The 23,315-nt window shown below is 57.9% G+C and overlaps 1 protein-coding gene across 4 annotated transcripts in view; it reads right to left on the minus strand.

The window, feature by feature from the left end:
* The window catches only part of ARHGEF10L (Rho guanine nucleotide exchange factor 10 like), a gene marked incomplete at its 5' end in the record, with an annotated part of 139,073 nt that overhangs the window by 34,184 nt on the left and 81,574 nt on the right, over positions 1-23,315 (minus strand). For all 4 annotated transcript variants that reach the window (XM_080802028.1, XM_080802026.1, XM_080802027.1 and 1 more), the window contains 8 exons: positions 2,317-2,471; positions 2,873-3,093; positions 4,621-4,707; positions 9,416-9,537; positions 17,271-17,371; positions 18,762-18,889; positions 19,442-19,557; positions 22,889-23,070. In XM_080802028.1, coding sequence (XP_080658154.1) covers positions 2,317-2,471; positions 2,873-3,093; positions 4,621-4,707; positions 9,416-9,537; positions 17,271-17,371; positions 18,762-18,889; positions 19,442-19,557; positions 22,889-23,070 — 1,112 coding nt within the window. The remainder of the gene's footprint in view (positions 1-2,316; positions 2,472-2,872; positions 3,094-4,620; positions 4,708-9,415; positions 9,538-17,270; positions 17,372-18,761; positions 18,890-19,441; positions 19,558-22,888; positions 23,071-23,315) is intronic.

A 23,315-nucleotide genomic window follows, 5' to 3' on the forward strand; every position in this document is an offset into this window, starting at 1 on the left:
CTCTCATGTGCCCCCCTGATCCCCCTCCTTAGGACCCTCAGCGTGATGTATAATCATAAGCTCCCTGCTTGTCCACTTGACTAACTCCATCTCCCACTATAGACTAGAAACTGAGGGCAGGGTCACATCTCTATGGCACAAAATAGGTACTCAGTAAATACTGGTAGACAAACATTTGCTAAGACAGGAGAGCTGGGAGAGCACCTCAACCTTCTCATCCTGGCCAGATGACCTCCAGCTCTGCCCAGAGAAGCCAAAATCCCCTTACGTCTGGAGAGGGTCCTGGCCCTGGAAAGAGGATACCTGGGTTCGGGTCTCGGCTCACTCATGGGACTTTGGGAAGTCTCTTCCCACCCGGAAAATGAGGGTGTGGAGTCCAGGGGTCCCCAGTGGTCCTGCTGGTTCTGACGAAGTACCAGGCTCCAACCCTGGGCTGAAAGCCGACGGCTAGGCCCCAAACTCCTTATTATGGGTTGAGTTATGGCCCCTCAAAATTCACAGGTTCAAGTCCTCATCCCCAGTACCTCAGAATGTGACCTTATTTGGAGGGAGGGTTGTTGTGGATGTAATTAGTTGAGTCATCCTGGAGTCGGGTGGGCCCCTAGTCCAATAGGACACAGGGAAACGGCCACATGAGGACCAGGGTCTGTGACCACAAGCCAAGGAAGGCCCAGGAGCTGGGAGGGGGGCCTGCAACATGGAACAGAGCCTTCCCTGATGGTCCCCTGCCAACACCTTGATCTTGGACTTCTGGCCTCCAGAACGTGAGACAATACATTTATGTTATTTAAACTCAGTTGGTGTGGGCGCCTGGGGGGCTCAGTCAGTTGAACGTCTGCCTTCGGCTCAGGTCATGATCCCAGGATCCTGGGATCGAGCCCTGTGTCAGGCTTCCTGCTCAGTGGGGAGCCTGCTTCTCCCTCTGCCTGCTGCTGCTCTCCCTGCTAGTGCTCGCTCGCTCTCTCCCTCTGACAAATAAATAAATAAAATTTAAAAAATAAATAAATAAACTCAGTTGGTGACATTTTGTTATGGTGGCCGCAGCCATCGGAGACACCGCCTCACCCCCCCAACCCTGGTGCCCAAACCGACAAGTCAGGAACCAAGGGGCAAAGGGCGCAGGACAGCCCAAAGTGGGGACCAGGAGGCCAGAGCGGAAGGCGGGCGCACAGGATTCAGGGGGAGCCAGAGAAGGGGTGGGTCCCTTTGGAACCCACATCTAAACCTCCAAAAACTGGAGCCCATATTTACATTGACACACATGCAGTGTCTGTCGGTGAAAGGGATTTTTTCCCTCCCTCTTCCCCCTTTAATTAAAAACTATAAATGCCTTATCAAAAGCTAATTAAAAATACCAACACAGTGCCAAGTGGCAAAAAAATAGCTCAGTACAAATATCCGTTTATAACCCTGCAACAGGCAGTGATGACGCAGCAATTAGAGGCTCGCGGGAGGGAGGGAGGGAGGGAGGGAGAGGGAGGGTGGGGACAGGAGGAGAAGGAGGGGAGGAGAGGGAGGGGAGGGAGAGGGGAGGGAAGAGGAGAGAGGAGGAGGGAGGGGAGGAGAGGCAGGGGAGGGAGAGGAGGGAGGATGGTGCCTGTGGGTTGGGGAGCTTCAGACTCCTCAGCCCCCTCTGGGCGCAATGGGGGCAGCTGCCCTCCCCCCAGCACAAATCTTGGAACCGTAGGAGCTGAGCTAGCAACGGGACAGGGACTTCGGCCCTACTCATGCTGTGCACAGGCCGTGTCCCCTCCCAGGGTCGCAGCTTTGGCCATTCTCACAGGCTGTGGTGAGAACTCAGAGAACGTGCACACATTAAGCTCTGAATGTTCCCGGGACTCAGCAACCGAACACCGAACACCGCCAGCCTTGCCTTCCAGACATCACCCTCGGACCCACCCCGTGGCCTGTGGCTCAGTAACATCACAGGTGCAAACGCTTAACGTCAGTAAGCGCTCACTCTGCCAGGCCCAAGGCTGTGTCTTCGCTGAGTTGTTGAACCCACGGGGACCCATGAGCCATGGTACTGACACCATGCCCATTTTACAGATGAGACGACCCAGGCGCAAAGCAATTTGCTCACCACTGGACACAGCTACCTCCTGCCAACGGGGGTGGGGGGGGAGCTGCCTGCATGGCAGTGAGCACCCCGTTCGCTCAGGGACCTCAGTGGGGATCAGGGATCTCCAACTACCCCCAGATTCCCTGATTTGTTTCCGAGCTGCCTCCTTAGTCTGCCTCCCACCACCGTGCTGGTACAGGACGCGGCTCCCAGTCAGTGCCCAGGGCTGCCCCCACCACCCCCAGCCTCCTCACCGCTGGTCCGAGGGTAGGCGGCGAGGGTCCCATCCTGCAGACCAGCAAACAGGTGGAAGGGGCTGTGGCACAGGCAGAGCACAGGCTGCAGACCGGGGCTCCTGCAGGTCGCCAGGCACTGGGTACCCGTGTCCACACTGCCGTAAACCAGGATGCTGCGGGGGAGGAGGGGGCGTAGAGAGACCTGAGTGACTCATGGAGACCCTGCCCCCACTGCCCTGCAGGCCCTCCAGAGAGGCCTCCCCCCCCCCTCACCAAGAGGCTGCTGTTCTGCCTTCAGGAGGCTGGGCTTTCCCAGGATCTTTTGAGGATGGCGCCCTCCCCACCCCTGCCCCAGGGAGAAGCAGGTGGGAGGCTGGAGAGTGGGCAGACAGAGGTGCTAAGACTGTCTTCACGACCACACAGACCCAAGTGGGAACCCAGGCATGCCGTCTTCCAGCTGAACCCCCAGGCTGCTACCCCTCAGTTTCTCCCGCAGAATGGGGCAATGATGCCGGCCTCACAGCCACAGAAAGAAATGAAGCAGTGACGTGCACCTCTGCCCCAGGCCCCTCACCTGCCATCCAGGAGCCCGAGACAGATGGTCGGATGCACTGTGGTCGAGGGGTCAGGGGCCATGCGGCTCTCGTCTCCACTCTCCCCTTCTTCTGGCTCGGGAATGTACTCCATGCAGAGCACAGGGGCCGCCAGCGGGAAGGACTTGACCGTGCGGGGCGAGGGCCGGTTCAAGGAGAAGATCTCAACCTGGCCCCCTGCACCTTCCTGCCCGCCCCCGACCTGCAGTGGAGACCCAGACAGGCCATCAGGCACAGCCACCAGGGCGGGGACAGAGCTCAGAGCCTGCTTTCCCCGTGACCTGTCCCCAATTTCTACTCATACTGAGGTTAGGCATCGGGAAGAACGTCCCCTCTCCTGCCCCCATGCATCCCGCTGTCCCTGAAGGTCACTCTTCCCCAGCTTCCATGGCAACAGGTTAGATTCAGGGCCCAAAGGAACTCAGGCAAGGAGCCAAGGTAGACCAGATACCCGTCAGCTCTCTATTTCTCCAACTTTAGAGTGAATTTCAACCAACAAATAGTGAACATACATCTGCCCCTTTACAATGTCCTCCTCTGTCTGGTTCACCATCCACCTCTATGCTTAGCCAGTGGCAAGCACTTAATACACTTGCTGAACAAATGAACAGACAGATAAATGGATGGATGGAAGGAAGGGAGAGAAGAGTGGGTAGATGCATGGACAGATGGACAGATGATGATATGAAAGTGAATGGATGGATGGATGGATGATTATATGTGTAAGTGAATGGATGGATGGATGATTATACAGATGGATGGACAGATGGATGGATGGATGGACAGGCCATGTGGATGGATGGGTAGATGATTATATGGATGGATGGATGAATGGATGGGTGGATGGACACATGGATGATTATAATGGATAAGTGGATGGATTGACAGATGGATGATAATATGGATGGATGGACAGATGGATGGATGGACAGATGGACCGATGGATGATTATTATGGATAAGTGGATGGATAGATGAGTAGTAAATGATTATATGGATGGATGGATGGATGACTCTCACGGATAAGTGGATGGATGGGTGGGTGGATGATTATATGGATAAGTGATGGATAGATGGATCGATCAATCATCTGATTGATCGACGGATGGATACACCACATGCTAGATACTGGGGAAACAGTGAGGAACAAATCTCCCTTGGAGAGAATATTTAGGATGGACTCTAAAGGGTGACCCAGAGTTTTCCTGCCTGAGTGTCTGGAGACAGGAATAAGCAGGAGCTGAAAGGTGGCGGGAGGGATGGGGAGGTGGACCCTCTGGGAGTCCCTGGGAAAGCACAGTCTGCGCCACAAAGAGCATATGGGGGCCTATTTGAATGAAAAGAGGCTCTGCCAGGAATCCCAAGGGGGAGAGAAGGCGGCTGGGATCGCTGTCAGAACTGGGCAATACCAGCCCTGCTTCCTGACCCCCAGGGTGAAGCCCCTGCCACCCAGGTACTCGGCACAGCTTCGTTCATTTCCTTCATGGCACATGACCATTTGCAAGAGTCACGCTCCCTTCTTGTCCCCCGTCTTCTGCGGCCTTGGGTGAACCCACGTCTGCCAACTCTGAGCACAGAGCCTGGAACGGAGGTTCCTGGGAAGACCTTCTGGGTGAAGGTGCATGTGACGGGGCCAGCAGGCAGCATTTTCCAGCATCGCCTTCCCACTGCTGCCCTCCCTGCTTCTGTCCTGAGGCCACAATCCCTGGCTGGGCTCAGGAGTGACTTACCCAGAGGTAGCCCTGTGGAAGGGACGTGCTGACTGCTGAGAAGCCCAGCAAGGGACAGCTGACAGGACTGTGGACCAGGGCCCCAAGCTGCGGAGACAAAGAAGGCACACGGGGGCTAAGCATCAAGGTGTCAGAGATGCCAACGCTTGGCAGCAGGACCTCTGTCCAAACCACCTGTGGGGGTTGTCAAACCTGCAGATTTTGGGGCCCCATGCAGGTCCCGAATGAGAATCCTTGAAGACCAGAAAGTGACAGGTTTCACAGGATCTCCAGGCAACTCCTATGTACTCACATTTGACCAGCGCTCTCCTAGAACCTTCTGGCAAGGAGGCGCCTGAATGACGCTCTGGGCCAGCTACAGATTTTTCAAACTAAGCAACATCTGGATAAGATTTGATGAAAACCACTAACACCCACCCTGCTTTATTTTACAGACGGGGAAATGAGGCTCATGGTGGACACATGAATGCCCTAAGCCACGGGAAGATGACGGCCTGGCCTGCACCAGCCTCCCTCCTAGATCTCCCTGCATTCCTCCAGAAAAGCACAGTCGAGGAAGGAAGGGGTGCTGGATATCGGGTCCCACCCCCCTCAACAACAGAACCACTCCGAAGACAAGCCCGCCAGCACCGGAAGGCCGAGGGGCTGGCAAGCCTGCCCGCGGGGGCCAGGGTCTCCGTCTTTGACCAGCTGTCAACAAGAGCCACTAGCTGCTCGCTCCCCCTGCACCTGCTGCCCCAAACCACAGGCCAGATGGCCCTCTGGGGCCTGTTCCCTGAGTTCAACCCCACCAGTCGGTCTCTCTGGCCAGGACAGCAGGGCACGGAGGTGGCCCAGCCCTGTCTCGAACCCTGCTGGAACCCCTGGCCAGTAGGAAGGCAAAGGAGGCCCACAGGGGAGAGCTGGAGGTGCCCCAGGGAGGACCTCAGCCACCCTACCCCCCATCCCCCCTCCCCCTCTCTGCTGGGCAGGTGCTGCCCTCTGCTGGTGCTGCCAGCCTCGGCGGGCCCCAGGGCCCAGGCGGGAGGTCCTAACCAAGTGTCTATCTAATGGTTGAAGATGAGGAAGCCCAGAGAGGTCACCTCATCCACTCCCCTCTTTTAGGAGTTGGCAAATTCTGATGTTCGGGCGTGGGGGAGGGGACACGACTAACTCAAGGTCACACAGCAAGTTGGCGGCAGAGTCGGGCTGCAATTCCAAGTCCCACTCCGGGCCCAGCGCCCTTCCCACTCTAGTTGAATTCTCCCCAGAGGTCCGGCTGCCCTCCTGCAGGCCTCAGCGCTCCCGGCTCCCAATCGTGTGCACTGGGAGCACAGGTGCAGGCGCCCGAGCAGGAGGCTCCCCTCGCCCTGCCCCCTCAGACCCCCACTCCTCGGCATCTCGCTTCATGGTGGGCCACACATAGCTGAGGCTGCCCAGTCCCTCCCGCCAGGCCACTGCTCACGGACGGGAAGGGGAAACTGCAACCCTGAGTCCGACATTTCCATGGCAACCCCAGGGGGCCCGGATGTCAGCCTTGTCCACAGAGCCCTGGGCCAAACTGATGGCAAAAGCTCCAATGGCTCCTTGGCCCCAGGAGTCCCACCTGGGTCAGGAAACCGACTCTCCCAAATCAAGGTGCCCCGGGCAGTGCAGAGGAGAGTGGGTCGGGCTGGAGGACGGAGACAGGCTGTGGGCGCAGCCAGCTGGGGCTCCGATCCCAGCTCAGCTGCTACCAGCCGGGGACCCCAACAGCCAGTTCCTCATGGTCACGGAGAACCTGACACCTCGCTGGGATGGTCGTGGGGACTGGGGAGGCAGAGAGGCAGACATACGGCACTTGGCACAGGGCCGGGCACTTCCTGTGGGATGTGCTGGCCCTCTACATGAGCCACCCTGTCTCGCCGGCAGCACCAGGCCAGGAGGGGCAGGCTGGGGCAGAGCCAGCGGGCAGGGAACCCCACAGAGAGCAAGCAGCTCTGGCTAATGAGCCTGGAGCAGACACTCAGCAGGTCTGGCTGCAGCCCCCGGCCCCCGAGGTGCTCATCGTGGAGCATCTCAGCACCCTTTCCCCAAGCCCCTGTCCCCAGACAGGCTCCCAGGCTGGACCACGGCTCAGGGGGACAGGTCTGCACTGAGCCCTCCCCCTTCTACGTGTGTCCCCAGGGATGAGGCAGAAGACGGCTCCCCAGGGGGGTGGGTTTCTTTCAGGGAGGCCCCGAGGCAGCGGCTTGTCTCTGACCTCACCATCCAGAAGCGGCCTGTCAGGCCATGGCCTGAGTCCCGTATTCTCCAGAAGACTAAGGCCATCGGGGGTGACGGATGTCACCCTGGGGTCAGCCTTCTCCACAGGATGTCCTAGGGCCAGGGAAGCCCCAGGCGGGGTGGACCCCGAAAAATCCCCACCCCACAGACTCTACCTGAGTAGAGTCCGCAACGCATCCTGGCCCCAAGGCCCCTGGGAACCCCCAGCCCGTGCTGGGAAGGAGCACACGAGACTCGGCAGTCCTCCCCATTAATCAATCAATGAGGTCTGAAGGGCCAACAAAGCCCTACGGGGACGAACAGCACAGATGCCTCCCCTGCCAGAAACGAGTCCAGAGGACCCTCCTTCCCCAGAGAGTGCCGGCAGACCCTACCTCTGAGGGTCTGCAGGCAGCAGGGAGGACCCGAGTTATCGGAGGTAAAGCGCCTTGAGCAGAGCCTGGCACAGACGCCTCTGGAAAGGGCTTGCTACCCCACTGCTGTTGCTGCCTCCGGGCCACTGGCCACCAAGCCGTGCTGGGAAATCTGACTGCACCCCCTAAATCAAGCTGTGGCATAGGGAACATTCCACTACCCCTGACACTTCCTCCAGGTACACACATACTCAAGAGCCGGGTCCGTCCTTCCTGCCCCTCCCCACCCCCCAACTGAACGCCATCCATGTGGCCAACCCCACCCTGGCACACTCCCCGAATGCGTCCCCATGTCCCCTGCCCCTGTCCCCTTCTCTAGGACCAGGATGAGAGGGAGGAGAGTGGGGCCAAAACACCCCAGCATCCAAAGGAATATTATAACACAATTTTTGGCAATAAAAATTAATGCAAAAAAATCCATGATGAACAATTAGTAAGATGTTAAATACACACAGAAAAGGACCCTGCATGGCCCTGCCCCACCCCCACCCCAGCCCGTTACTTACCCCCCCAAAACAGCAGCCAAACCAAGGCCACAATCTGCTGATTTGATTTTGGAAGTATTGCATTAAAATTCCACTCATCGTGATGACTGGGATTAGGTGAGTGTCCTACTCGCCTCACCCCCGCCTGGCCCTGCCTCTACCCGCAGCCAAGTCCTGCCCAGGCTCAGCGGGACCCCCACACCGAGGACTGTGTGGCTCTCTCGGTTGCCAGTCTCGTTCCCCCAGAGGCCACAGTTCACTCGCTCACACCACAGCCAGAAGGACTGGATGATCCTTCCAAAATGTACATCACAGGGTGCTGGTCCCCTGCGTGGAGCCATCCTTGGGTGTGTCATGGCCCAGAGAATGAAACCCCACCGCAACCAGCCTGGGAAGCTGGTGCGGCCCAGTGCATCCACACAGGACCTGAGCTCCAGCCTGTCCTCCCAGCTCTCGGGGCTGCAGCTTCCCAGGCTGCCCCCACTCTGTGCCCCTCAGTCTGTCTGGGATACTCATCCCCTGGGCCTGCAGGGGATCGGGGACTTCTCACCACTCACGTCTGCCACCCCCGCCAAGAGGCCCTCGCCAAGAGGCCCTCTCGGCCTGTAACCATGGAGCCCCACCCCTGTATCTATCCCAGCTGACATAACACACATCAGTCACCCTCCTGCGTCCCCCCAGGTACTACTGTCTCTCTCCAGACTGAAAGCTACAGGGGGTGGGTCCCCACCATACACCCAGTGTCCGGCACAAGGCTTGGTATGTAGTAGGTGCTCAAAATTATGTGCAGAACAGACAAATGAATGAACTAATGGCTGAACGGACGCCTCAAGGGCATGCACTTGTCGCTGTTCGGAGCCCCAAGCCACAGCCCAATCAGCTCGTCTCTTAGGGCTTATGTATCTAAGTCCCAAGCCTGTGCTTCCCCCTCCCCAGAGCTCACATGAGTTCCTCTCCTAGGGAAGAGGATGGGCAGTAACGACTCCAGAGGGAGGGGTGAGCGCAGCCAGGACATTGGGGACAGGTGACAGCGGGGAAGCGTGCCAGTGGTGGGGCACTCGGGTGCTAAAATCGGGCGAAGCAGGGTGCCAATTCCTGGACCCCTCACTACTGGTTGTGCTTTTAGAAAATCATGTCACCTGTCTGAGCCTTAGTTTCTAACCTGGGAAACAGATCTAGAAACATCTATTCATGGGGTTCTTATAAATATCAAAACAAGACAGTGGTGGCAAAGCACTGGGGAAACGTGGTAGGTACTTGACAGACGGAGGGAAGGCAGCCAGGGGGGCCAGAGTCGGCTCCCGCCTGGCAGCATCAGCCAGGGGCCAACCCACGGTCTGGCGGAGCACCTTGGGCGTATTCCGGCCTCTCTTCTGAACTAGAGTCATGCCACCCGAGGATGAGATCATTGCTATCTCTTAGCTCAAAATCACAGGATTTTTCCATTCACTTGACCCACAGAGGACATCTATCCGCATAGTTTTGGTGGGGAAGCTGACTCCTACGGCATCAAAGCGTCTTGGGCGACTCCATCCATAAGAGGTAGAGAAGCTGGGACCACACCCTGGCCCCCTCCTGCCGGGGGTACAGCCCGGAAGCCCCGGTTCTCCCACGAGCCACCTGCATGGTGTCAGCAAGATCCATTCCACTCACCTGCAGACTGAGGCCCCGGGAAGAGAAGGCGGGGATGCAGCAGGCCAGGATGGGGCACCAGAACGGGCCTTTGCTCTTCTTGTCCTCATCCGGACACAGCCAGCCCGGCTGGTTCTCCTCCCCTACAGCAAGAGCAAGGAGGCGGGTGAAGCTGGTCAGAGTCCGCGGACCAAGCGGGCAGTGAGCAGCCCTGCGAGCCCAGGGGACCGTCCCCAGCCCCACGCCTGCCCAGCCCAGATGAAACCCGGCCTTGCTCCACGGTCATGGCCGTGCATCCCAGCAGCAAGTTAGGAAACCTAAGAGTTGAGTCCTGGCTCGCCCACCCTCTCGCTGAGCAGCCTCGTGCAAATCCCCCCAACTCTAAGCCTTGATTTCATCACCCATGAGACAGGGGCATAAAAATGCCTTTGTCTTGAAGTTGTTGTGGGGATCCAGTGAAACAGTAGATGAGAAAGGGTTTCAAAATGTTGTGATGCTGAGCACAGACCAGGCCCTGATTCCTTGACCTAGAGGTCTAGAGGGTCTTCTCAAGGCCAAAACTAAGCCAGAAGACAAGGTGACACATCCATGCCGCTCTACACTTGACTCTGATGATGATGGTCAAGAGTATGACTCTCTCCTGCTTCCTTTAAGACCCACCCTGAGACCCAGGTGGTCCTCTGCCTCCACATTCCCAGTCTAGTTGGACACTGAGGACCTTGGGGGCCTGTGAGAAGCACAAGGTGCCCGGACCGTGGACTCGTGTCTGGACACCGCTGTGTTCGAGAGCATCTGCTAAACCACACTCTGCAAGGTCTCCTTCGCGTGGGTCAGGGCTCCCTCACATGCCACCACCTCCAAGAAGTCCTCCCTGACCACCCTGGCTATGACAGTCCCGTCTCTCAGAAACCAGTCTAAAGATCACCTCTTTAGCCTGCACTACAATCTAGAATCACTTTGTCTATTTCCTCGGTCTCTCTACATACGTCTCTAGAACGTAAGCTCAGGCCAGCAAGACCTGGCCTGTCTGGTTTGCCGCAGTCTCCCTGGCGCCCAGCCCACTGCCTGCACACAGTGAGTGCTCAGCAGGGACAGGTTGAAAGGGTGAATGAAGAGAGGGTGTGACTGAGCAGGCAACTACCATCCCACCATCCCTCCCGGAGAATTCTCCCTGCTCAAGAGCCCATCCTTCTCCGCGCTCCCTTTGGGGGCCGCCTGCCAGGAACGCCGTCAGCCCGGGCAGGGCATGGTGAAGACACCTACTGTGCGCCACACGCAAGCACATGGAGATGCCACAGACGTGTTCCCGGCTTCTCATTCTCACAGTAACCAGCTCAGTGAGAAGCGTGATTTTTCCCTCTATGGACAATGAGGCCGACACTCAGGGATGAAGTAATTGACTAGGTCATGTGCACGGCTGGTGGCAGAGTCCAGATGGGGACCTGGGTCTGCTGGACTCCTGTGTTGTCTCCCGGCAACCAGCCCCCCACCCGCCCCATTGAGGCGCATGACTGACTCCGGACAACCAGGAGGTAGCTCTGCCCTGGAGAGGGAGAGCCAGAGGATGGAACGGGGCACCCCGGGCAAGAGGGGCCACTCAACACAATGACATCAAGCTTAAGGGCACCTGGAGCTTCAGGGATGGGAGGAGCAGTCTTCCACGGGAGAGTCGTGATGGCAGACCTCCCACCCACCATGTGTCTACTCAGTGGCCAGGAGGAAGCAGGGACCCGGGCCCACCCTGGCCCAGCCGAGCAAGGGTCAGCTCTGCCCGAGGGGGCTCACCAGCCACAAGGCCTCCAGACTGGGGTCCTGCGCCAACCACTGCTCCCTACCGTCTGTCCTCCCCACCACAGCCAGAGCCAGCCCACAACTTCCGCTGGACGTCACCATTCCCACGTCCAGTGAGTCTTATCCACTTGGAATCAAATCTAGACTTTTCCAGAACAGTGAGGCTGATCCTTCCCTCCCCGCCTCATCCCTCGGTCCCAGGCTCCACTGCACTAGGCTTTCCTCAGCCCCTTACGAGTCTGGGATGTTCCCTCCATCTAAAGTGCTGCCCTCCCTGTCCCAGGGCTGGCTCCTCTCCTCCCCGAGGCTTAGGTCACTTGTCTACCTTCTGGGAGTGACCTCAGCTGACCACCACCCACACCCCCCCATCACTTTCTGTCTCAGCCCCTGTTGGCCCGTCAGGGCCCTGAACAGTTTCCTGATCTTATTGGTTTGCCTATTTTTTCCTCTGTGTGTGCGTGAGTGTGTGTGTGCATGAGGGCGTGTGCCCATGAGAGTGTGTGCACAAGTGTGAGTGTGCATGAGTGTGTTGCGTGTGTGTATACCTGAGTGTGCATGAGTGTGTGTGCCCATGACAGAGTGTGTGAGTGTGAGTGTACGTAAGTGTTGCGTGAGTGTGTGCATGGGTATGTGTACATGAGTATGCGTGGGTGCCCGTAAGAGAGTGTGTGTGCGCCAGTGTGTGGGTGTGCGTGTGTGCATGAGTGCATGTGTGCATGAGTGTGTGTGCCCATGACAGAGTGTGTGAGTGTGAGTGTACGTAAGTGTTGCGTGAGTGTGTGCATGGGTATGTGTACATGAGTATGCGTGGGTGCCCGTAAGAGAGTGTGTGTGCGCCAGTGTGTGGGTGTGCGTGTGTGCCTGAGTGCATGTGTGCATGAGTGTGTGTGCCCATGAGAGTATGTGCGTGTGTGCGTGAGTGTCCACATGCATGTGTGCCCACAGGCTCCCCAACTTCACCTGTTCTGTATGAGGTATGTCAATCATACCCCAGTAACATGGCTTTTACCAATGCCCTGCCACCAGAGAAAGGTGTCATCCCGGTGCCCGTTGTGGCAGGAGGAGCCAGGATGAGGGGGCACAGAGGAGGCTGTCTGAGAAGTGAAAGACATCCACAAATGTCAGGCATTACGACGTGACCAACCTGCTTCGGCAGAGGCTCCAGCCCACGTGCCCGGGGAGCCCACCCCGCCAGCAGTCCCCCGGCTGCGCGGGGGGCTCACTCCCCAACGGGCACAGAGGCAGCCCCAGCATCGGACCTCCGCCCCACTGGGTCCTGGAGGCAGAGTCACAGCAAAGGACAGCTCACCAAGGAGGCGAGGCCGTCACGGAACAGACAGCTATAGCACAGGACAGGCACCATCATAACAGAATGCCCATGTACACCACACTTCACAGTTTACAAAGCTCTGTCCCACGTGAGGCCTCATTTCACCCTCAGGGCCACCAGGAGGGGTGGGAGTTGGCATCCCCCTCTTACCCAGGGAACCGGAGGCCAGGGGACATCAAAAGCTGGGCCCAGGAGCCGGAGAGTGGACCGAGCATGGGGTGACAGCCCAGAGAGCCCGCCGAGGGACAGCACCCTTCCCCTGGGCAGGTGCTGACATCGCGACCACTGTGCTGCCTCCCAGACAAGCCCCTGGATGGTGAACAAAGACGGGTGGGACTTGAGCCTGCCCTGCTCTCAGGCCCCTACCGCCCAAGAGCCCAACAGACAACTCAAATGCAACTGTCCCCGGAGCTCCAGCTCCTTCCCGGAGCTTGGCCTGTGAACATAACCCCCCTCCGTCACCATGCCGCCCGAGCCCCTCTCCTCTACTTCCCCCCATACCCACAGCCTATCAAGTCCTGGCAATTTATTATGATATATATTTTTTAATGATCTGACCTTCTCCTTCCAGATGGTGCCTTCCCTGCCTGCGATCGGGAGCGTTAAAGGAAAATGGAGTTGTAGCTCCCCATCTGCCACTGCCATTGTTCCTGTCACAAAACCACGGCAGCTGAGACCAAATTAGAAGGCTGTTGCAGTTGAAAATTGAAAGCCCGCTTGGGATAAGTGACATTAAGCACCGGCACCGTCGGCAGAGCCGAGGTTTCCAGGTGACATTAAGTGGGGGCTTATTCAGCGCCCAGCTCTGTTTGCCAGCACCCACTGAATGCAGCAGCACCCCGTGGGGTGGCGGGGGGAGCTCGAGGGCTGGAGGCCACGGCCCCTTCCACTCCCCCGACCTCCGCGCCCTCAGAGCATCCCCATTGGCAGCAGGACACTGACTGCAGCAGATCCCAACTCAGCCTCCAGCTCCCTCCCCTGTGTGACACAGAGCCAGACACTGAACCTCTCTGAGTCTGCTGGCCCCTCCGGAAAACGCGGGAAATTATTCCAACCGTTCAAGGGTCACTGTGAGTGCTGGGGGCAGAAAGTAGTATATGCCAGGCCCTCAAGACATCGGGAGATTGCTGTCCTGGAGTTGAGGAGACTGCCTAACCAGAGTCTTGAGGGTGGCCACCGCCCCTCCACCGAGCTGAGCCACCAGCCCCACCCTGCTCCCCGACCCCGCCCTGCTTCCCAAAGACCCTGTGCTCACTCCTGGTGCTGCAACTTTCCCACCACTGCTATGATACTCCAGGGCGGCCTCCTAGGCCACCCTTCTCTACTTTCTAAATCCAAGGCTGCCCTCAAAGTTCCCCTTACACACAGAGCCACAGAGAGGCCACTGGCCAAGGCCACAGACATGGGGGCTTGCGGGACATTGGCACCCTTCTTTTGCAAACACCGGTGCCCGGGAAAGGCCAGTCGAATGGCCGTGGTCACCCAGCTGGGGTGGGTGATCCACCACTGCCGGCTAAGGGCTTGGGCAGGTCCCAGTGCCCACGTCCACGCCAGATGAAAGCCAGTGGAGAAGAGAACTAGAATGAGCTCAGCACGCTGCCTGGGCCACCCTCAGGACCCGCCATTCAGTCGTCACCAGGAGGAACACGGGGGTTACTGGGAGGACTTATAGCCAAGTCAGAGGCAGAAGGGGAGCCAGGCCACGTCCTGCGAGGATGTGTCCCTGTGAGCTTGGGACCAGCCCGCAGCCTGCCCAGTCCAGGTCCTCTGGGAAGGAGGAAATATGGAGAGCTGTGATGGGAAAGGCTCCAGTGACCCGGGGGGTGTAAGAGCCACAAACACAGCACTCGAAGAGCTTCGGGTGAGGGGACACGGGCAGGGCGTGCTGAAAGCTCCCGGCCATGCCTCTTCCTTCTCTGGGGCCTTTCCTGGAGCCTTTCTGAATAGGAGACTAATTGGCAGAGGGGTGGGAGGGTGGCCTGTCCCCTCCCTGTTCCACACTGAATCACATACAACCTTAGATGGATCACTTCCCCGCCCACGAGATGCAGGCTCTGCCGTCCTAGGAGCTTCTTCCACAGGCCAGGTGCTGGCTGTCCCAGGTGCCTTCCTTGCCCATCTCCCTATATGTTCACAGGAGCCCCATGAGAGGCGCACAGACGTTATCCCCACTTTCTGATGGGGAAAGGCATGTAAAGGCTAAATCATTTGCCCAAGATCAGAGAGCAGGGAAGGGACAGAACCAAAACCTGACCCCAGACAGCCTGGATCCATTTCACGAGGTCCTAAGATCCCCAAATGTAAGGGGGAGAGGACCCCTGGAACTCTAGTCTGAGTCACCTCCCAGAGGCCTTTCCCTTGACCCCACGGCACTGGAGGGGCCCCGCTGGGATGTGAGGCTGGTCCCTAGATTCCCCAGAGCACCCTGCCCTTTCCTCCCTAGGGGCAGAACTGACCCCCCCATTCTGGATCCGAGGCACCCCCAGTCCAGCCCTCTCTTTCCTCAATGTTCAGTGGATTATGATCTCCATATGTGGTAGTCAGGAAAAGAGAAAGATCAAAAAAAAAAAAAAATGAAAGGAATCACATCCTTTGTGAATAAATGTTTTTAACATATTCTATTACCAACAGGCTCGTATTATTCCCCACCACACCCGACCAAGCACTGCAGGTCTAAAAAAAAAAAAAAAAACTGGCAAAATAAAAGGAACAAATTATTCAAGCCCCAGGGGAACCCAGGCATTCAAATAAGATTTCAAATGACTCTCCTTCCATTAAAACTTTTGCTGCAGTGAAACCCGCGTGGAGATAAAGCAGCTGAGCGCGTCACAGGCAGCCAAGAAAGGAGAGGCTCACACCACTCAGCTCCACTCCCTCCAACGCCAAGTCCCACTCGGCAGAGCAGCTGGGCCTCAAACTGGAGACCGACCTGCCTTTAGAGCAGGTGTACAATCGGGCTCTGGCGTGCCCGAGACTGAACTGCTCCGTGGGTCAGCAGGGGAACCACGTCAGCCATCCCTGGGGCTAGCATTCCCGAGGTCAGCTGCCAAGGCTGGGGCTGTCTCTGCTTAAAATCCTCTCTCCTCCCTCTGCAGCTCTCTTGGCCGCCCGGAAACAGCCAGCAGAGGCTTGTGCCACGTCAGCACCAGATCAAGAAGGCCTCTGACCCTGGCTCCTTCAAAGCCACAAACTCCTCCCCATTTCCTCCCGCCTCCACAGGCCCTCTCGGAGCAGCGGGCAGAGCAATCCACTCAAGTGGAAACCAGACCAGATGCTGCCCAGCTCTCACCACTACAAGGAACAGCTGCCCATCATGCTCAGAAAAAGTTCCCTACATCTCGCCCTGGCTTTCTGGAAAACCTGCCTGTCCTTCCAACTGCCTACTTCTCTCCCCACGATTCATCAGCTCTGGCCACCGCAGGACCTTTGCACTTGCTGTTCTGAAGCCTAGACTGCTTTGCCAGATCTCTGTTGGCTTTAGATGTCCCTTCCCAGGGGCCCTCCCTGATAGCAGTCCTGACCCCCAGGCTCGGTGACAGGCACGTCACCCAACTCTGTCCCCTTAATGGCCCCACCTCTCCCTGCTGATTTGCTCCTCATGTAATGCCTATCTGCCCCTCATAAATCAGAGCTTCCCTGAGAGCAGGGGTCTTTCAGTTTTTGTCATTGCTCTTTTCCCCACGCCCAAAATCACAGTAAAGACTCATTCCATAATTATTTTTTTAATTGATGAAAGCCAGGGTCAAAGGTCCTCACTTCTTTCCAGAAACATCTCAAAACCTATAATAAGATCACACCGAAAAAACAGCAACAATGAAACAAAAAATGTCCCCGTTATTGGCCAGAAGCAGCAAACAGGAATTCTGGTACATCACAGGAACTAGTAGCTCTAACGGGCAAGTATGAAGTCCTTACAACCAGACAAACTTGCGGTTTGCAGACAGAAACTCTCCCAGTGGGGGTTGGCAGAGGGACGGCAGTCCCGAATGGGCTCTGGGGCTGACTGCCCAGGGTCGAAGCACAGCTCTGCCCCTTCCTGCTGTGTGAGCTCGGGCAAGTCAATGCACCTCTCTGAGTCTCAGAGCCCTCCACTGTACAAGGGGGTCCACAACAGAACCTACCTTCAAGAGTTACCATCAATGTGAAAAGAAAGAGATGTGTAAAATGCTTAGAAAACCGTTGGCCACATAGGACGCGCTCTGTAAACATTGTCCTATTTACCTAAGTAATCATTACAGGATGCACAAGACAAAAGAAAAGTAACAAAGAGGCCCTGGTTGAGAATCAGTATAATCTAACCTGCACGGTGGCTTTGTTTTCTCCTTTGGGTAACAGTTTGATTGAGAAAGAATTCGGTTACCATAAACCCCGCCCTTTTAAAGTCTTCACTTCAAGGTTTCTAGCATATTCGGCACTACCTACGTTTGAAACATTCACATCACCCCACGGAAAGAACGCCTCTCAGCAGCCACGCCCTGACCAACCCCCCCAGGGCCCTGACAACTGCTCATTGACATCGTCAGCTGCCATCACTTTACAGACAGGGAAACTGAGGCTCAGACAGCGGCCGTGACTTGTCCAGGGTTACTAGGCAGAGCCTCAGGACTCAGGACCCTGGCTCCCGTGTTCCTCCATGGCACCGCCTATCTCAAACTCAGAAGCGTCCCTGCCCCCACGCACCCACACATGCACACCCCAAGCCTCCCCGCTCCACACCCCTGGTCCCTGAGGCACTCTCCCCAGGGCTTTACTCACGGAGTCCGATCTTGGCCAAGTGCAACCTGTTGACCCAGGAGATCTTGCTCAGGGGGTTGGGGGTAATGAAGACCACCATGAAGCTGATGGGGCGGCCGGACCTGCGGCGAGAGGGTGAGGAGCATGAGTGCCCAGAACTAGCGCCTGGTTGTTGCCTCCACCACGGGCACTGGCCGTGGCGCCAGCTCCGTTCAGAGCATCACAGCGAGGCCAGAGCCAAGCCTCCGTCCCCTGGGGGCAGAGTCCCTCCACCCACCATGGCGGTCTCTCTGCAAAGCCACCAGGCCATGCTCCCCAGCCCAGTCCCCCACCCCCAGGCTTGGGGTGGGCCTAGCGACTCAAGAGGCCCTTCCAGGGCTCCCCATTCAGCTTTCCACGGGCCTCACCAGACACACGTACACATCCGACCAGGAGCCTCTGCAAGGAGAGAGGGGCTCCCGTGGGCCTGCTCCCAGCGCCGGGCACGGTGTGGGTGCTCAGCGAATGTGTGCAGAATGGACACGTGAATGAATGAGCTTGTGATGGGCTTGGGCAGCTAGAGGTCACTGCTGTCACACTACTGTCCTCTCATCTAGAAGCAGTGGGCCCCTCAGTGTCCTCTGGGGCCTGTTCTCCACGGTGGTGGGGGAGGGGGGGATCCAGGGAGGCCGGCGGAGCCAGTGTCACTGATGCTCCCATGGGAGAAAGGGATGCAGAGGCAGGAAGGGGCTGCATGAGGCCCCCTCGGCAGGGGATTGGCAGCCGGATCCCAGCTCAGAGCCCTGCCCCTCTGCCTCTGAGACTCCAGCCTGGAGCCTCATATCTTGGTCTCCTGGGCTTGTGGCCTTGCCTCAAACAACGGTGCTCCGACCTTCCCAGACCTGCAGCCAGTGTGCCTGTAATGCTCTGTCCCCCACCGTCCCCCCATCCTCAAGGTCAAATCCAGGCTGTGAGCCCCCAAGCTGCATCAGCCTAGGCTTCAGGTCAGAGTCTGGCTCAACCTCCTACTCTGTGGCCGGTGGCATGGGGGCTATCCAACTCTTGGAGCCTCCCCGCGCTCATCGGCAAACTGGCATTCAGCTAGCCTTCCCTGTCTCTACCTGTCATCAATTCCACAAACATCAGCTGAGGGTCTACGGGGCACAAGCGCCATTTGGGGCCAGGGCCCATGCTGGGGGGAGGCTGGGTCCACGAGGAGACCCAGGGCCTTGTCTCAGGGCTCTGTACCATCTGCAGGAAAAAGGTCACAGCACAAATGGAACCAATCAATAGCAGAGCGTCTAGGTCCTGAGTCTCCTAACAGAGGATGGGCTTAAGCCAGGTATGAACCGGACATTCATTCATTCATTCATTCATTGGATCATGAGCATCCCCTCCATGCCAAATGTCGTGCTGGGCAGGGCCCACAGGGCGTACACACCCACGCCCATGACCACACCGATGAATGGGTCAACTCCGGGTGACCCCTCCCCGTGTCCCCCCACCTCCTGCAGTGGCCATTCCCCCTCTCACTTGTCAGGTTTTCCAGGAAGCAGGAGCCTGAGACGACACTTGTTGGCCGAGTGGATCTCCTCCTCCTTCACCCGCATTAGCCTCTGCAGGGCCAAGCACCAGTCTTGAGCCACGGTCATGTTCAGGTTCTAGGGTTGAGGATGCCAGGGAGATCACCACAAGGCCCAAAGCCACATGGGAGCCTAGAGCATTCAGGGGACCCCGGGGGAGAGGAGCTGGGGAGCTCAACAGGGACCCCTGACTCAGCCACGGCAGGTGGATGGCCCCCTGGGCCGCAGGCCCAGACAGGCTCCCCAGCCCTCATTCAGACCCCACCTGGCTCCCCTCCTTCGAGAGGGATACAACCTCCCAGCCAGCTTCCTCTCCAGCCTTGGGGTGAGGTCCAGGAAGGGGCTGCGAGGCTGACTGGTCACTGTGCAGAGAACAAAAAATCACCACGCACCCAGACCCTACTTAACCCCCATCGGAGCTTCACCCTGAACCAGAGGCCGCCTACCAGGCGTCCAGGTAGCAGTGGGGAGCTAGCTTGTAGCTGCTCCTCCTGCCGGCAGGGTTCAGAAACCAGGAGCATGCCTGGGGCCTGGGCTAAGACCTGAGCCCTCTCCCACCCTGCCTGCTGAGTCTGGGCACTGCCCAAGGGAGGAGCCCGAGCCCCACGGAACCAGGCCGGGCTTGGGTACCTGGTAGGTGCCGTGCAGTGTGCTGATGAGGAAGGTTATCTGCTCGACCACAGCCAGATCTTTCTGCAGGTCCTGCAGCTCCTGGAAGAGGCGCGGGGGGCCGAAATACACCTTATCTGGGCAGAGAAGAGACCGACTCAACTTCACGGGTGGAGGAGGGGCTAACTAGGACCCAAGTGTCCATTCACTGCAAAAAGGAAGACCTGTCACCCTGGAGATATGGCACTACAGACACAGGAGGAGCCATTGGCAGGCTCTTGCCCTGGTGGAGTTCCCAGTCGATGTGGCGGGGGTGGGCGGGGGGTACAGATCTAATCACAGGTAGTCTAGCATCTGGGTCCAGGCCACACTCAAAGAGTCACAGGAGGCCAGAAGACTAAGAACCAACTGTGCTGGCAAGAAATGAGGAACCTTCACAGGGCCAGGTGTGTGGTGGGCATGCTGCCATAAAAGGAGAACAGCATACAGCATATGCAAAGGGACTGTGGTTTGAGGAAGCCCACAGACAGCGAGGTGTTCACAGATGTACTGAGGACCTACTATGTGCCAGGTTCTATTCCAGGCGTTAGATAGCTGTAAATAAGACAGAAAGCATCCCTGTTCTTTTTTTTTAAGATTTTATTTATTTATTTGACAGAGAAAGATCACAAGTAGGCAGAGAGGCAGGCAGAGAGAGAGAGAGAAGCAGGCTTCCCGCTGAGCAAAGAGCCCAATATGGGGCTTGATCCCAGGATCCTGAGATCATGATCTGAGCCAAAGGCAGTGGCTTAGCCCACTGAGCCACCCAGGTACCCCAGGATCCCTGTTCTTAGAGAACTTATGACCTAGGTGAGGGGGGAGAGGAGCAGCAATTAACAACCACAACTGAAGAAAGGCACTAGGAGGAAAGATATCAGACCAAGAGGACAGTGAGGGTGCCCGGATCTCTGGGGATGATACAGATGTGGTGCTGGGGGCCCAGGAGACAAGCAGCAAGAGACAAAGCAGGAAGGAGCAGGAGGCCAGGAGAGGAAGTCCTTGAATGCCATGCTAGGGACTTTGGGCTGTATTCTCTAGGCCCCGGTCTCTCGAGCTGGGGTCTTACGGAACCCCGGGGGGAGGGCCTACTTGGGGTTTTCATCTAGAGGACCGTGTGAAAAACAGATGTACTTCCTGGGTCCCCTGGATGTGGTGACTTTCAGGCCATGTTTTGCTGCACAGGGTCAGGGCCCCAGCGGACTCTGGTCATGAGTAAGGAGCACCTGGATGGTCTCCGAGTAACGAGCAGGGAGTGAGGGGCCTGGCAGGGAAGTGATGCCTCACACCAGAAGAGCAAAGACCAACTCTGCAGTGAGCCTAGTGGGCAAGCTGCTGGGCAGCTCTGGTCACCATAGGGCACCCTAAGGGAGGGGTCCAGAGGCCGAGAGAACCTGCCCCCGAAGAGGTCCACAGCCATGGCGTGAGCAACTGGGTTCCCGCAAAACAACGTCATCCACCACATTAAATGCCGTTAATTTGAATCGTGCTGTGTTGTGACTTCACGGTGATCCCACTTCTGATTCTGTTTTGGTTTTATGGTTGTCCGAGGGATAGAAGCATCAGAACTTTCTCAGACCTAGTCTTGTCTTTGCACATACTTGAATAACGTGATTAAAAAATCATTCAACACCAACTAGGATTCTAGAAGAATTCTTTCTAGGGCACCTGGGTGGCTCAGTGGGTTAAGCCTCTGCCTTCAGCTCGGGTTATGATCTCAGGGTCCTGGGATTGAGTCCCACATCGGGCTCTCTGCTCAGCAGGGAGCCTGCTTCCCCCTCTCTCTCTGCCTACTTGTGATCTCTATGTCAAATAAATAAATAAAATCTTTAAAAAAAATCCTTTCTAAAAATTAAAAAAAAAGAAGAAAAATTAAGAATTCTTTCTTTTCCCCTTGAAGGGAGTCAGGCCACCTAGTAGTCTCATTCGAGAAACGGCAGTGATGGAGGGGTCCCAGAGTGGCTGGTAGCCATAAGGTGGGGTCACGCTAGGGCTGAAGGCATCTCTGGGGAGGACAAAGGAGGCCCTTCACTGGGGTGGGGGGGACGCTTCTGGAAACCGTGAAATAGCCCTTCCTGCTCACAGACCCAGGGGAAGGGGCCCAGCAACTGGGGGTGGGCACAACGGGCCAGCCTGGCCCTCCGAGGGCAACAGTGCATGGTGCGATCCCTCCCGCTCTACTGCCAGAATTGCCCGCAGCCCAGAGAGGCACCGTCCCAGGTCAGACTCTAGACAGAGCCAGGTCGGTGGGCAGGGGCGCCAGCGCCTGTGGAAGGGGCCTCCAGCCCAGCCCCTCCCTGCAGCCCTGCGGCTTGGGTCTTCCCTTCATTCACTCAACAAACAGCGGTCAACACCCCCTGCCCACCAGGCCCCAGGGGAGGGCTGCCGCCAAACCATCACCAGGGAAGGTGACCACAGAACCGGGCCTTGAGGGCTCAGGACAGGGGGCCTGGCCCAGTCCGAAGGAATCAGGAAAGGCTTCCCTGCAGAGGTGTCCTCTAAGCTAAGCTGAGTAAAGGCAAACAAGACTGAAGTAGGACAGCAGAAGTGTCCGCAGAAGGGCGGAGGCTGGGAGAAGGCCCTGGGGCAGGAGGGGCTCTGCCCCCCAGGAACCGAGAGGCGGTTGTGGCCACGCAGGGGAGGGCGGGGCAGGTGGGCACCCCCAGCAGGAGTGTGTGGGTGCCAGTGAGGACCTGGGACTTTACCCTGAGGGCAAGGAGAAGCCATGGGTGGGTTTCGGGGTGGAGAGTGACGCACAGACCTGATCAGCATTTGGGTGGAAGACGGAGAGGAAGGGGGCAAAGATGCGGGGAAAGACTGCAGCCAGGAGCCTCCGGCGCCGGACTGGGCGCGCTGGTGACGGCCACCACGGAGATGGACAGAGGCACACAGCCGAGAGGCTACCCATGCCCTCCCTCTGAATTCTCATTCCTCTCGTGCCCAAAAAGTCGGAGCCAGACAGCCCTGAACCTGGGCCCTGAGGGTCGAGGAGCCTAGGGGAGTGTCATCTGGGCCCCTCACTGCACAGAGTGGGGAACTAAGGCACAGAGAGGAGGGCTATCTGCTGAGGTCCCATAGGGGCAGGCGATGGTCAAGCACGGACACAAGATCCTCTCCGGAACTCAAAGGCATCATGTGTGTGCACTCGTGTAGGCACGCATCACGCATGTACGCTCATGTAGGCACATGTGTGGGCACACAGGTGCAGGGGGGTGTAGGGGTGGGGGGGCAGGGACAGTGTCCTGTGCACGGGATGGAGGTGTGACTCCGGAATGCGCACGAGCAGCTGGGGGTCTGGGTGCACTGTGTGTAGGGTGGCGCTGCAAACCGGCCGAAGCCTCTCGGCCAGGGGGCCCATTGGTCCGGGGCTCACACACAGGGCCCAGAGGCCTGGGCAGGTGTCCCACAGGCAGCCACAGGCCGGGTACTCACTTTGGGCCTGGCCCACAGCAGAGGCCTTCTTGGCACCCGCATGCTGGATGAGCACGTTGTCCTTGTCGTAGGAGCCGCTCTCCTGGCCCACCTCCACCACCTGCACCTGGGGCAGCGCCGTGTTCCACTTCACCACGTACTTGGGCCCCAGGGGCACCAGGCTGCTGATCTCCAGCTGGCCCCTGCCAGGACAGACAGGAGGCGGCCCTGGAGAGCCCGCAGCAGCCCAGGCCCAGGGCCAGCCCAGAGCACGCTCCTCAGCACGCCAACTCAGCCAGGCACCCTCGCCGCACAAGCACAAGACCTCGGGCCCAAACCAAGCTGGGAGGAGCAGGGAGCCATGGATGAGGCAGAAGCCCCGGGGTGCCCAGGCCCCAGCCCAGATCCAGAATCACATGCCCCGGGGCCCCGAGCCCCCAAACCCATA

This window comes from Martes martes, assembly GCF_963455335.1.
Source record: "Martes martes genome assembly, chromosome: 4".
In the NCBI taxonomy this organism is placed as follows: Eukaryota; Metazoa; Chordata; class Mammalia; order Carnivora; family Mustelidae; genus Martes; species Martes martes.